The sequence below is a fragment of the Molothrus ater genome, chromosome 11 (genome assembly GCF_012460135.2).
Source record: "Molothrus ater isolate BHLD 08-10-18 breed brown headed cowbird chromosome 11, BPBGC_Mater_1.1, whole genome shotgun sequence".
Taxonomy (NCBI): domain Eukaryota; kingdom Metazoa; phylum Chordata; class Aves; order Passeriformes; family Icteridae; genus Molothrus; species Molothrus ater.
The window spans coordinates 21,247,849-21,262,658 of NC_050488.2; the positions used below are offsets into that span (position 1 = coordinate 21,247,849).

At 38.7% G+C, this 14,810-nt stretch overlaps 1 protein-coding gene across 1 annotated transcript in view; it reads right to left on the reverse strand.

Annotated features, from left to right (window-relative positions):
* Nucleotides 1-3,604: 3,604 nt before the first annotated feature.
* The window catches only part of FGD5 (FYVE, RhoGEF and PH domain containing 5), a 76,612-nt gene continuing 65,406 nt past the window's right edge, over nt 3,605-14,810 (reverse strand). Inside the window, exons 16-21 of the mRNA XM_036391199.1 lie at nt 12,734-12,871; nt 11,547-11,649; nt 8,829-8,959; nt 7,026-7,154; nt 5,204-5,352; nt 3,605-4,475 (exon numbers count right to left, since the gene is read on the reverse strand). Coding sequence (XP_036247092.1) covers nt 4,439-4,475; nt 5,204-5,352; nt 7,026-7,154; nt 8,829-8,959; nt 11,547-11,649; nt 12,734-12,871 — 687 coding nt within the window. The 3' untranslated portion in view covers nt 3,605-4,438. The remainder of the gene's footprint in view (nt 4,476-5,203; nt 5,353-7,025; nt 7,155-8,828; nt 8,960-11,546; nt 11,650-12,733; nt 12,872-14,810) is intronic.

Here is a 14,810-nt window from a genome sequence, read left to right on the forward strand (position 1 = left end):
CGGGCTGCCCTCCTCAGGGCCGCTCCCCTGACGGGACAACGGGCTGCCCTCCTCAGGGCTGCCTTCCTGGCGGAGCACGGGCTGGCCCGAGGAGGCCTCTCCTCAGGCCGCAGTTCCCGCCCGGAAAGAGTGAACTGCTCCCAGCCTTAGCTGAGAAAGGATTGTAGTGGCGTTCAGTTTCAAACGCACCTGCCGATAACAGGATTTTAGTGGTGGCCAGTTTCAAATGCACTTGCTGATAACAAGGACGTTTTAGCTCCTCCCATTAAACAGGATAGTTGCCTCAGAAGAAAAAATGAGGCAGCTACAAAGCTGCCATGCAAAAAGAGAAGGGAAAAGACCCTGTGGAAATTATTTCCTGCCCAGGAGAACAGACTAAATTCCCTACAGAACAGAGGTAAGATGTGCATACTTGCAGGGAGGGAAAGAGGCTCTAGGTGTGGAAGTAGAGGACCTCTACAGTGAACATGTGGGCTGCAAGAGGCCAAAGCTCTCTCTCTGGCCATGGTGGTGGCAGTAGAAGTACATAATGGACTGAGAGGGATTAAAACTCCGTGTGTGCCATGTAGTATAAAATATAAATAGGGTTTGAGGTTATTCATGTGGTTTGAATGTTTGGGATAGACGGTACTGTAGAGCTCGGTTGTTTGGGGTTTTTATTAAGTTCTCATTTCAGTTGCTTAAAATTTTCTGGGAACTTTCAAGGTAAATTGTCAGAGTAGAACCAATACTTAGTATAGGAGAAATCAACAATTACAATCAATCAATTACAAGTGACTGACAAAGTTTTAACAGAACTGTTTGGTCTTGTTAATACCACATTCAATTTCAATCTCTCTTTTAAGTGTTAGCAGATGATTTTTAAAGTGTGAGTCCTCATGCCTTTCATTTGGGTTTGTGCGTTGCTGGGCAGTGTAGAAGGAAGCTGGTGACCTCCACCAAGTGGGAGGTTTGCCCTCATTTCTCCATGTTTGTCTCTGAGTAAAAGTGAGTTTGCTGTTTGCTGTAGGTTTTGTTGATTGCGGAAAAATATCACTACATAAAATCATTAAGGCTGGGGAAGACCTCCATGATCATCAAGTTTTACCTTTGACCTCATACCACAATTGCCTGGAGTCTAGAAACTTTCTTGTCAAAATTTGATGAAAAGTGGTGTCACAGTGTTACCAGGCTGAAGAATCACACTGCTTTTAATACACGGAAGCTTGTATGTTATGTTCCTAAGTTACTTGTGGAGTTAGACTAGTGTTTTTTCCCTTAATATTTAAAGGAATACTTTTTCCCCTCACTGAATATTGTCTCCTTCTTTCACCTTCCCAAGCAGTTATATTCACTTAATGTTGCTACAGCCAACATAGTTTTTACTGCTTTTGTATCAAAGCAGCACGCAAATAGGAAAGCCTGTTTGGTATCCGCAGCTGTGTGGTAAAAGCAGCAGAGAACCAGCTCAGGAAGGGTAGCAGTCCAAGGCCTTGACCAGCAGTGCTTGTGTAAGTGGTATAGCCTCTTGTCATGTTGGTATTCTCCATCTCCAAATGACTTGTACTTTGATTTGAAAAAAAAATTAATAACTTTTAAGATTTAAGATTTTTAACTAGGCATATACCATAAAATAGGTCTAAATATTATTTGCAGATATTAACTAATAACCTTAATGTTTTTTAATAAATCAATTAATAAACAGAAGAATTCTGAAACAAGAAATGGGAGAAGCTTGATCCCAGGTGTTGGCTGAGCAGCTCATATATTGTGACTTAGTACTAAATTTTTTATCGTGTTTCTGAAGACACGGAACAAAATTTTGTTTTGAAGGAGTAATATTAGCATTAAATTAGTAAGAAAAAGCTGTGTAAGTAAATGTCAGGTAGTAAACTGAGTATACACCCCTATTTTAATATGTTAGCATTTTCTAAAAGGTGATTACTGGGTAACTCTGAAATTAAAATTTCTGTCTCTGGTGCCTATTAGCTTTGCTCAAATTCAGTTAACAGTAGGACTGAAATTGTGAGGACGTTTTCTTTTTTTTCCTCTTTATGCTGCATTGAGACCATTTGTATCTGTGACTGAAGTCAAGAATGAAGTAAAGTAGGTGGGCTTTACAGAAGGTAAATCAGTGTGATTGAAACATGTCATCATACCAATTAGGTCTAAATCCTGTTTCTACCAGAAGGCCTCCAGTACCTTCTTCAGATTTGATGCTTTTTCTAATTTGTCAGAGAACTGTTTAATAGGCAAGTGTCTGTTAACAGTAACTGAAACTGCAAAGCTGGAATTAAAGAAGGTAATAATGGTGTAAAGGAAAGGCCTGTAGAACTGCAGTTATGTTTTGCTCCTTTATTTCTCTACATTACTTAAACCAATGTTTAATAGCACTGTATCTTATTTTTTACAACAAAATATTTTCATGTTCATTTCCTGCTTCTAACTGAAAGCTTCATACAACAGTCACTACATGTCAGCACCTAAATCTTCAGAATATTGTCATTCTGTAGTGAGTTTTGTTTTGTTTCAGACCATGGTTAGAGATCTTGCTCTGTATTCAATGTTGTCTTATTTTTCGTGTCGGTGCAAAATGTTTTCAAGGGGGGATAAACATTTACAGTGTATTGGTAGCAAGGCCATAGCTCTACATGAAACAAAGTTAACCTAGCTGTCCATCCATTAATTAAAGAATACAAAAGTTTTATTTTTCTCATTCTTGGTTTCTGTTTGCACATGACAATATATGCTTAATGGAATGGTCAAAGTCAGATGTATTAAAAAAAAACCCAAAATGAGCTTTTTATTTAGTGGTAGATGTGTATTTGTTTCTTTAAGCTTGTTTATCCTGGTGATAAACTGATCTACTTTACCATTTGGATATATATTATAGACCTTTAAAAATATGGAAAATTCTAAAAAAATTGTTAGGGTCAAAAATTCAGATCTTCATTAAGTTCCTTGAAGAACGGGAAAAATAAAAGCAATAAAAATTCCCACCAATATAATTTAATGTAAGTAAATTCTTGAGCATGTTATTTTTATATAAAGATATATTTTAATCATAGATGTCATTCTGTTCCTCAGTTAAATATTATGACTGAGGACAAAATCACTGTATTGCAATGATTAGAACATCACTTCTCAATCTTCTTTATAAAAACTCCCACCCAAAACATAAAAAACCCCACCGCAACAACAATAACCAAAACAACAAAACAAAAAAAAAAAGACCAGAAAAAAAAAAAAAAAACAAACAAAAAACCCCCAAACCACACCAAACCAAAACAACAACAAAAAAAAATCCCACACAACAAAAAACTCGAACCCAAACCAAACCAAAAACCCTACCCCCAAACTCCAGAGATCTATATCCTCAGCTGGTGTAAAACACCACAGCAGTCTGACATAGGACAGGTGTGGCCACAGCAGTTCCAAACTACTCCAGCAGAGCAGGTTCAGACAAGTGCATTTCAGTCCACCCAGCATATTTCAAATGCTGTGCTGGTTATGTGGATCAACTTTTGATGACATTTTTCATAACAAGAACAGCAGAAACAGGAATTTTGAAAATAAAGATACAGTATTCAAATAGATGATAAAAATCTTAACACTACTAGGTAGATGTGTTAAATAAAAACTGTCTGTAGTTTAATAATAAATTAAAAATAACCTTTGGGTTTGAGTCTGAAGTATTTAGAGAGATATAATTCAGCATCTGGCTCTGTAGAGTTACTGGAGTGCATTTCAAAGTACTGCAGTGATATGAAACTAAACCTTTAACATAAATTCTATGGTGATTTGTGTAAAATTATAAATTGATAATAAGTAACTACGTTGGATCATAGTCAGTGAAGTGTTGGTAGACCAGGTAAATTGTGTTTTTCCCTCATTTTCTGTGGAAGCAATTTAGCATATGCAGGGCATAATTTCATGCTGATGCCTGTTAATGGACAACTAATAAGTCAGGTCACAGAACTCCTTAGAAACATGAAGAAAATGAGGCTGTAGTTCAATAAAAAATGATAAAGTGCTTTAAATGATCATTTGTTGTTTACTGCATTGTTTCTCATGTCACAGTAGACATCAAAACCAACCCAATGAGATACAATAGTGCTCTGGAATAAGTAAAACTGAGTCTGTTACTTACTGTAGTCAGTATTTCCAGGTCTTGATGTTAAACTTAGTTTACTGTGGGATCAGAAGAGAAGCTTATAGTACAGGCTGAACTTGCACAGACATAAAGATCACCATAAATAATCTCTTATCTTGATATTTTCATTTGCAACAATGTGTATGTAAGAAGAAGGAAGAAAAAGAGCAAGCTGGAAACAGTTCAGATCCAGTGTGTGGGGCCAGTGGGCCTGAAATACACTGTTCAGTTTTGTAAGTCAGAAGAGTGTTGCTGGAAATGTATAGAAATCTGAGGATTTATTCCAAGTTCATTGAGTGAAAGCTGCTATAATATGGATGCTTCTTCCATGGCTTCAATCCACCTAAAAAGTAGAGGAAAGAAAAATGGTACATACAATTTTTTTTTTTTTTTTCATTTTAAGAAAAATAAGTACTTTAAGAACATAAAGCATTGAAGAAGACTGTATTTTCAATTCCAGCTCTAATGAGGAACAATAGTTCTGTGATTAAAGTGGGGAGGTGAGAACTGGGACTCTTGCTTTCTAGTACAATCTTGACCAGTCATTTATTGTAAAATCTCAAAGTCAGTGCTGTCTTAGAATAGAAAAGATGAATCTGGCAAAGTATGATTTAAAGCAACAAAACCCCCTATAAATACTAATTTCTTTTTCTGTGTGTCTTGGGGTGCTGAGTTTTTATTACAAATCTTGTGACTATCTTATTATGTGAAAGCAGTAACATTAGAGTGGGAAATGCAAACAATTATTTGTGGATGAGAAAACTAAGAAATGGGTAAATTTAACATATAAATTGGAAGTTTTTCTACAGTAATCACTTTTGACAGACATCTATCTATGACTCTTGAGGCTCAGTCTCATCTTTACCTACAAAAGGGAGCAAATTCTCCTTCCTGAAGGAACTGAAAAGCACTAGGTAGGTTTTTAATGTCAGTCAGGCCAGTCACATGCAATCTGGCTTAATCAAAATTCTGAAAGCTGTTTGTTTCATCTGTTACAAAGGCGTTCTGAAGTGAAGGAGGGAAAAATCCCCACATAAGCTCACTGGCTAATGTGGAAGTCTATCCCCATACCTATGTGCTGAATTGTTATCCTCTGCTCGGAAGCTGTAAAAGAGGGTCTGCTTGTGGTAGAGATGAAAAACTGTATCCATGCTTCCTTCCTCCTTTTCTGGGGCAATGGTGAAACCCAACAAAGGCAAACTTTCTGTAGCAACTTTGTCCTGAAAGTGAAGAAGCGAATTGTAACAGTTTGAGGGCTCTTTCTGAAAAGCAAATGATACAACCCCTCTGTGACAGTTCTGCAAAAGCAGTAGTGTGGATGTTCTGCTGGACACATGGCTTTTAACCCAAACAGGAGCAGTGCCTGTGTACTGCACATGTTTTATCTACTCTGAGTCTTGAACACCAGCTCTCAAAGTCCACTTCTTCATGATCATCCACATGGCCATGAAGGTCAAATTAGCCATTCCTTTAGTGGCTGCCTTTGACATTATGGTCCAGGAGGCAAACTTGAGATTACTAAGAGTACAGCAGCAGTTCTGAAAGCCTGAGACTCACTTCCAGTTATGTTTCTTTCAATTGTTTTTATTTGCTGGCTGCAAGTAGTGGTTCTTTTGGTACCTTGTCATTTCTTTTCACAGCATGAGTGACTTTTTTAGAAATCTGCTCTTTCTCAAGCTGCACACATGCTTTCCAAAAGGCTGCTTGGAAATTTCCTAGTTAGTAATGAAATTAATCATTAATTTACTCCCATGAATTTTGCTTGGCAGACACAGCTTTGTACGAGTCAAAGAAAACCATAAGCCTTCATGAAATTGTAGTTAAGCTGTTACTGATAGCTACAGTTTTTGGTCACTACATTTAGGTAGATTATATGTGTATGTTGCCTTTGCCTCTGCTTTTAGAAGGTAAATTGCAGCCTAGGAATGTAAAGTAACCCATTATTGCTTTTTTCCTATTGCTGAATGAGAAATAATCACTTTTAAGGTTAAAAGAGATAAGGCAATTGTGTTGGATACAGAATTTGATGCTAACGGTCTGAACTGCTGGCTTTGGCCATGAATCCTTTTGTGACTCAATCTCCTCATCTGCTTAAAGGGGATAACATCGCTTCATGTAAGCAGCACAGGGGTGATGGTGATTCAAGTTTAAATATCTGATGTTTGCAAAGTATTCTAAAGGCTTAAAGTACCAAGCATTGCTTTGGTTTTTGACAGGTTGACAGGTTTTTGCATTCTATATCCTTTATTTGAGCAAAATGAATTTTTATGGTTTTGCTTATGAAATCTATCAATTATAACCAAACTTTACATCACACTTCAAGTTCATCTGTATTACAGCTATTATATAATAAGAAAAGGGGTAAAATACATAAAAATGATCTAGCTGATACCCAGCCTCCTTGACTGTAAGGAAGAGCTTGCAGGCCAACACAGGAAGGCATTGTTCTCACTTCTGCCTCCCGTCTTTCTCTGTTGGTGCTAGTTGGACAAGCATGTCTTATTTATATTCACCAAACTACAAGATCCTCCTCCCCAACCAAAATGGATCATAGTACTCTCCCTCTACAAAAATATGTGACAGTTACTAAATGCACCAGAGAACACCGAAGGATCTTGAAGTCTTTAGGTCTTTAGGTGTAAATATGTTTGTTAAGGTTCCCAGTGGTTGACAATTTATAATAGTATGAATAATAAGAAATCAAATAATGAAGGGCAGCATGTGACAGGTCCAGCTAGGACTGTGGCCAAGTCAGTCTGTTAGGACAAGGTCTCAGAAGCAGGTAGGTGGAAGAACTACCATTTATACCTTTCCCATTTACTGGTCTCCTGCCTGTAGGAAGCAAAGAAGGAGTCTCAGATAGAAAACTATTTCAAGACAGATTGCACAGTACCTCATTTGCTAGGTAGGTGTAGAGGACTTTGCCTTTGATAACAAACCAGCGTTTCTTCCAGTGTCTTTTGCCTCCCTTACATCTGCTGAGGTAACCACTGATGGTAGCTCCCTCTCCTGAGGCTGCCACCTGGAGCACGGTAGGAGAAATCAGGATTAGTAACAGTAAAGTTTTTTCCCCTCTTGATTATGCATGTTTGCATCACACAAACCACTAAGTGAAACCTTAAAAGTATTGATACAGAAAAAATATAAGCATGCTATTATGGTTCTTTTTAACTGTTTCAATATTTATAGGTAAACTTAATTCTCAGTTACTCTAATGGAAAATATGCAGTTATTATTGAGGTCAGTAAGATTACAGTTGTTTTCTGAAAAGCCAAACTTGTCCCTTTTCCCACATGTGGTGGTTTTTGGGTGCTTTTCATATTTTAAAAGTACATGCTTCCAGAAGTGAATTAGAGTCTTGTAGCTGAACACTTTTAAGACGTAGGTATATATAGGGCCTTGCTATGTTTTTATATTAATTTATGTTAATCACTTTGGTAATGACTTGGTTTCATTTTTGAAATAATATTTCTGAGAAGACTTGCTCCTCTTATAGAAATATTTTGAGGTCTAAGGGCTTAATGTTCTTAAAAATCCAGGTTTTGAGTACATGGAACTATACACATGCACACATAGAATGCAGTGTACATCATTAGTTACAGCAGTAAACTATAGTAATATTGGATTTGGAAACAAAGGGCATAGATTCAAAAGCAGCTTTTGTAACACTGATACAAGAGATGACTGAGAATTAAAATAGCAGTGTTTTGCAGCAGAATAGAAATGTTCCAGGACATGGAGTAATGCTATTGTGAGATAGTTCATGTTAATAAAGATGTGCTGCTTCCCTGTGGATAGAAAGGTGATGCTTTTTTCCTCATGGGGTTGACATTCTGCCAGCTACTTCTTTTAGTATTCAATTTGTGTGTTTGTATTACATGCTTGTATCTTTGGCACAGTTTCATGAACAAACCTCAAGAAATTCCAGTGTCTCGACTGCACAATGAGTTCAGCAAAATGTTTGCACCCTAGTCTCTTTAATACAATGATAAATGCCTGCAGAAATGGGAGTACCTTACTGTACTCAAGTTCAGTCGGCAGTTTAGCTACCTAGAATCAATCATCAACATGATTGGCACCTTGTTCCTGGAAAGAATACTAACACAATTGGGGAAATCATGTCCCCATTGAAATTGGTGGGAATTTTGTTTACATTGGTGAAGTCAAGATTTTACCCATTTGATTTGAAATAGTTTTGTTTGAGCTGGAGGGGAAGTGCCTGGTGAAACATGTATGCTCTTGAATTGACTGCCAAGGACTATTCACTAAGCCTATTTCCTAAGTAAGTGTTATTTTATTGCTCTTGAAATCAAAGTAAGATTTCAGAAGTAAGGGCCTTCTTAAGAAAGGTAACTGATGAACAGTATATCATGCTCTGTTGATCTGCCCTCTTGTTCTGTCTAGTACCTTGAAAGCATTTTAGTATTTTCAAGACTTCATAGGCTGATGAACAAATTAAAGTACCATACTCTCCCACTCTCTCAGTGGGCTCAAGACACTTCTGTGGTATCTCCAGAGCTAAGAGTATTTTTGTGAACACTACTGTGAAAAGCAAAACAAAAGAAATTGCATGATGAAAGTAAACCAAGGCATGTGCTGAGCCCACTGCACACAGTATAATTCAAAAACAGCTCCTGAAATATGAGCACACAGTTTTCTATAGTTCCTTGCCTTTCTCAGGCAGCTTGGTTCCTACCTCCATGAGAGCTGAAGGGATTTTCTTCTGTTTCTTAAAAGATGAATAATGAATATTGTGGAAAACAGAGGAGAAAGCACTGCTTGAACACCTAGATGAAGCTGGAGGGAAGCTCACACTTAGTGGCCGCTCTGCAAGATTAAGAAAATTCAGAAAGGGAAGGGGGAAATGGATAAGTTGGTATATATCAGGCTAGGGTAGAGACATGTTACACTAATATAAATAACTACGGAACATGCAATGCATCCTTTATACACAGTTTTTATTTTAGCCTTTCTTTCAAATCACCTTTTTAAGTCTGATGAGTGGGTTCCATGGCACCCTCAGTTAATGGTACTAACCTAAAGTTTCTTGAAAAGGCCTGCAAGAAAGCTGACAAAGCTCAAAACACAGCTTGTTTTCTTCTTGTTTAAAATAAGCATTAAGCAAATGGTTTTGACATCTTTCTCCTTTATGTTGTGTAACACCTTTCCAGGATAGATTCACTAATGCAACATTCTTTCTGTATGAACCATTCATTCTCTTTGAATTGTACATAGGAGGCAGTTATTCTGTATCTGAAAATTTCCATTAGGCCCATGTGTCCGAGTTCATATCTTCATGATTTCACTTCTGGCAACACATTATTTGAATGCTCTTAGTAAAGCATAGCATTAGTTTAGCACAAATCAGAGTTACTGTTTCTGGACACATGTGGGAACTCAGCACATCACTCCAGATGTCCAGAGTTACCGAGAGAACCCTTGGGGGGCTCAGAAATCCTGGAATGTTGCCAGGAGCATCTGGTGGCTTGACTTCGATCCCTCTAGGGATGTGCCACCTGTTTGAGGACATGAGAGTCACTTGGGAGTGAATGGTGCAGGAATGATGTATTTACAGGGTGAAATATAGATTTTAGGCGTTTGGTACAGGGGGGTTATGGAGACAAGATGGAGGGATCAGGGCGTGTCTTGTCCTTCTTTCTTCTTGTCATCCATTTTCTGTGGTAATGTTGGCACTTGGGGATTGGTTCATGGTGAAGTTGTACTTGCTAATATGGGTGAAAGGTATTGGGAAATAAAGGTAAATATGATATACGTAGTTTTTAGTATAAAAAGACACGACCACCCCGTGGATGGTCAGAGTGCCCTTGGCTGCCTTGCAGGTCAGACCTCTGCTGGGCAGAAAGAAAATTCTGTAGATAAGAAATAATAAACAATCTGAAGACCGAAAAACTGAAGAGTCCAGACTCGTCCTTTGAAACGCGGGCTGCCCCAGAACCATCCTATGCGTGTCTGGCAGAGACAGACAGCCAACCGGACAGATACACATTGGCTTGGGGATGCTTTTTTTGGCTGTTGTGACAGCATCTGTTTATGTGTTTTCTTGGCTAGCATGAATTTCTTTAATCAGAAGGGAAAAACGAAGCTTCATCTGTCCATGCCTTTTTTTCCTGGCAATGTAGTAAGCTTACTTTTAGAGACTGTCTACATGAGTAGTTGTGCAAGAAAATTATTTCCTGTTCACTCTCTGTTCATATATCTGTAACCCCTCTCCCCCTTTTGTCTTTTATTTGGATGTGTACTTAAGTCAGAAGAGACTTATATAGTAGGATAATAATACAAAGTTCTAGATAGGCAGTAGCTCTTCTGCTTTGAATTCACACTTTCATCTGTAACTAGATAAACTTGCCTTGTAGAGCAGCTCTTAGTAACTCTGCACTTAGCCTTAGTATTTCTTTTTGTAAAAGCAACAACATGGATGAGGACAGTGAAGGACCACAAAGACATGTTTTATTTTAGTGGATAATTAATTAGAAATGACAGGGAATAGTTATCACCTATAATTACATCAATTACAACAATCTAGTCCAATTGCTTGACCAATTAAGGGTTGCCCAAACATTAGAACATGTTATTAAGGGCATTGTTTAAATGTCTCTTAAACACTGACAGGCAGGGGGTATAGACCACCTCTCTAGAAAGCCTGTTCCAATGTTTGGCCACCCTCTGGTAAACTAAAGGTTTCCTCATATCAAGTCACAGCCTTCCCTGCTGAAGTGCTGAACCTTTCTCCTGTGTCTTGTCACTGGAGCAGAGGGAGAAGAGATCAGCACCACTGTTTCCTGTCTCCTCCTCAGGAAGCTTCCGAGAGCACCTTCCAGACTCCTTATCTTCAAAGGAGGCAAACTCAGTCCTCAGCTGCTCCTCGTAGGACATTGTTTTTATCATTATTCTGGTTTATCCAAAGGCTAGGGGAGGTCTCAGAGAACTGGCTTATAATCATAGAACCCCGGAATGTTTTGAGTTGGAAGAGACCTTAAACTTCATCTTGTTCCATCCCCTGCCATGCACAGGGATGCCTTTCACTAGACCAGGTGGCTCCAAGGTCGGTCAACCAGGCCTGGAACACTTCCAAGGGACAGGGCAGCTGCAGCTTCTCCAGAAAACCTGTGCCAGTGCCTCATCACCCTCTGAGCAAGAATTTCTTCTGTAGAGCTAACCTAAGTTTCCTCTGTTCCAGTCTGAAAAAACAGTTTGCTAAACTTGATTTTATGGCTCACTAAGCAGTTTTAGCTGCTATAGAGCCTGGTCTCCCAGAACCTCAGTACACGTGCCTCAAACTTGAAATGAGGAGTACTATTTAACAAAACACAATATAGAAGGCAAGTCCTAAATCATCCCCATTATACAAGCAGGAAATAGATTTGTCAGTTTTGTAAGAAGGAAGGAATCTTACCTCTTTTCTTAAGTTCCACATAGCAGCTATCACAGACTTTTGCTGCTTGATCTTTGAGGTACTTCATAGGGTACTTGTTTCTTGAACAATTTCGACATACAATCTGTTTCAGCAAGAGGAGAGGCACATAAATACAATATAAGTTTATAGATATGCACATAGAAAACAAATCCCCTGAGCTGGCTGCGAGAGGAAGTTGGATAGTGGACCAGACATGACTCTCTCCTGAATCTGTGGCAGTCAGGAAACGCCTGCTGATTGAAATGTGATTGCTGTAGCTTTACACTGCTGTAAGCCAAGCAGAATTGGTCAGTGTATTTGGTTGCACACCATTGCTGTGTCCTTCTCTCCAGGAATTTACACCTTCCCACCACTGAATCACAGAAAGACCACTTTAATATGACTTCTGTTTTCGTAGCTTTGTAACTAACATTGTTTTCTTAAACAAGTTTGTCTGCTCCTCCAAACCCTGTGTATGTACAGATTGATTTTCTCAGTGGAATTAGGAAAAAAGATTAAGTTAAATGCTTTTTTATCCTATCAAAAATTGCTGTTGGTTTTATTAAAATAAATTTTAAAATCAGGTTAAAAGACAGCAGTGGTTTAAAACAGGACTGCAGTTTTATGTATACAGGCAAATCTCTTTAGTCAGAGGTCAAGGGATCAAACCAGGAAAGCTTATAGGTCCCCTGAGCTTTAGGGCAAAAGGCAACAGCTCTTTGGAGCACAGAGGAAACATTCCCTTTAGTCACTGATCAAACCATGCTCTGCTGCTGAGTTTCTTCACTTTCCTTGGAAGATCATTTTGCCAGCTGTTATTAGGGACAGGACATGGAGTAGCTGTGCTACTGCTCTGGTCCAGAACAGAGCCTGTATTTTTAGTCTATTTCTTCACTGTCTCTAGAGCTAGCTGTGTGTTAGATAAAAGGGCTGCACTCAACAACAATTATCCTGTCAGTCTTTAACAACTAGCCTTTAGGAGGTAATTTGACCTCAAGGAAAAGTTACTGTTATTCCTTCTAGTAACAGTAGAAACCTAACTAGCTAATTTAGCAAAGCGCTCACTGATTCTGTTAGAAGTCGAATTGTCATCTTGATGTTGCTACAAATATTCAGATTAAAGCAGCAGCCGCCAGTGTCCTAGAGGTGTGAATAAAACCCCTTTGAGAAGCTCGCCCAGCTCTTACCTTCCCGCAGGCATGGCAATGATGTCGCCTCAAAGTGAGGGTAAAGTCACAGCCACAGTTCATGCACATCATGACATGGGACACGGGCACCAGTGTAGGAGGCCTCTCACCCAAGGGTATTCCAAGCCTTTCCCTTAGCTTAAAATCAAAGAAGAATAAATGAAGAAGCATCCACACTTCCTAAGTCCGCTTAGCCCTGTTGCATTACATACAATTCTCTCAGTCTACCTTCATCTACTAAGATCCCCAAATTTTCTCATTCTTAATGCACTTCTATAAGTGACATACAGCTGCTTCAGCATTGAAAGATTAGCACACACTGCTGTTAAAGCCAGAGTCACAAAAAGTAAAAATCCACATAAATCTATTTTTGGTCAGGCCCTGACACTCTTCCACATCAGAAAATTATCTGACTAATTGCATATGAAAATTGCAGGTAGGAACACGACTTAAAAGCATCTTTTTGTTAGCAGCTTTTGAAATGATATCCAAAAAAAGCTCTACAACCTTAAATCGAAAAAGCCCCTGAGCTCTTTGTCATTACACCTTGGGACAGCTGTGTGATAAGGGAAGGGAGGATAAAGAAAACAGTAGACCCAAAGATGAATTTACCCCACTCCAAATCTGATACATGCTTTCTGGTTGATCTCAATATGTGTAAGCAGTTTTAGAAAATGTATTTGCTGTTCCTAGTTCTTGAAATTCATCACATGGCAGTGATGTTCAGGTGCCTTTGCTCCAAGCCCAGGGAGCCACGATCAGTGTGGAACTGAAGGCAAGATAACAAGGTGTGCTACTTCAGGTTCAGCACCAAAGTATTATGAGTGCCCCATTGTGATTTCACAACTGCTCAGCATTTGGCACATGTAGGACAAATTCTGTGCTTTTGAAGGATTGTTTCCGATATGGAAATTAGACTTCTGCCAACACACAGGACCTAAACACAGACAAATCAAATTCCTCCAAATCAAATTCCTCCAAGTTTCTCCATGCACACATTCAAGCTTATACCAGAGGCAGAGATGCAAAACAAATTATTGTTTCATTTGTTGAAAAAGGATTTGGTTTAGATTAAACTGACTAATTTCAAATGCTTTTTCTGTTAAATATTTGAAAGTAGATTCAAATACAGGCCAGAAAAAAAAGTCCGATTTGTTTTTGAATTAATTTTTTACTTACTGAGGTCTTAAAAATTAATTTACAGAATGGTTGAATTTGGAAAGGAACTCTGAAGGTCACTTGGTTCAACCACTCTGCTCAGGCAAAGCCACATAGTGGCAGTTGGCAAGAACTGTGTATGGGTGTCTCCTGAACATCTCCAAGGATGGAGACTCCACAACCTCCTCAGGCAACCCTGGGTGCCAATGCTCAGTCACCCTGAGGGTGAAAAAGTGTTTGCTGCTGTTTGAAGAAGTTTCCTGTGTTTCAGTTTGTGGCCACTGCCTCTAGTCCTGTCACTGGACACCACTGAGAAGAACCCAGTTTCTTATTCTTTGTGCCCTCCAGGTATTCATACAGTAGATGATCCCTGAGCCTTCTCTTCTCGTGGCTGAACAGTCCCAGCTTTCTCAGCCTTTTCTCCTATCTGAGGTCTCCAGTCCCTTATCAGCTTTGCTGCCCTTTCTTGACTCTTCCCAAGGTTTCCATGTGTCATACTGAGGAGCCCAGCATTGGACACAGCACTCCAGATGTGGCCTCACCAGCACTCTTTTGTATTTATGGGGCTCTATGTAATCTAAAATAGCTTTTTAAATTTTTATCAGATGCAGGTTTTGCCTCCTTAACTGGGAGTAGAATAACTGAAAATAATGAGATAATATGCATAATTGCACTGGTATAATTTCAATATTGCTGGTGGGGTTTGCACTGATAGTGACTTTATTGTGTATATGATATTAGTGTAATTAATGGTTTTGTTTTTTTTTTAATCTATGAAGTTTGTAGCTATTTTTAATAAATCCAAAATAACTACTTGTTTGTTGTTTAGGACAAGATAATCTTCCTCCAGAAGAATTAAGCAAAGGCCACAGAGTATGGAGTGTGATTAATATTTCAGAGGTGGTCCATGAGCTGTGAT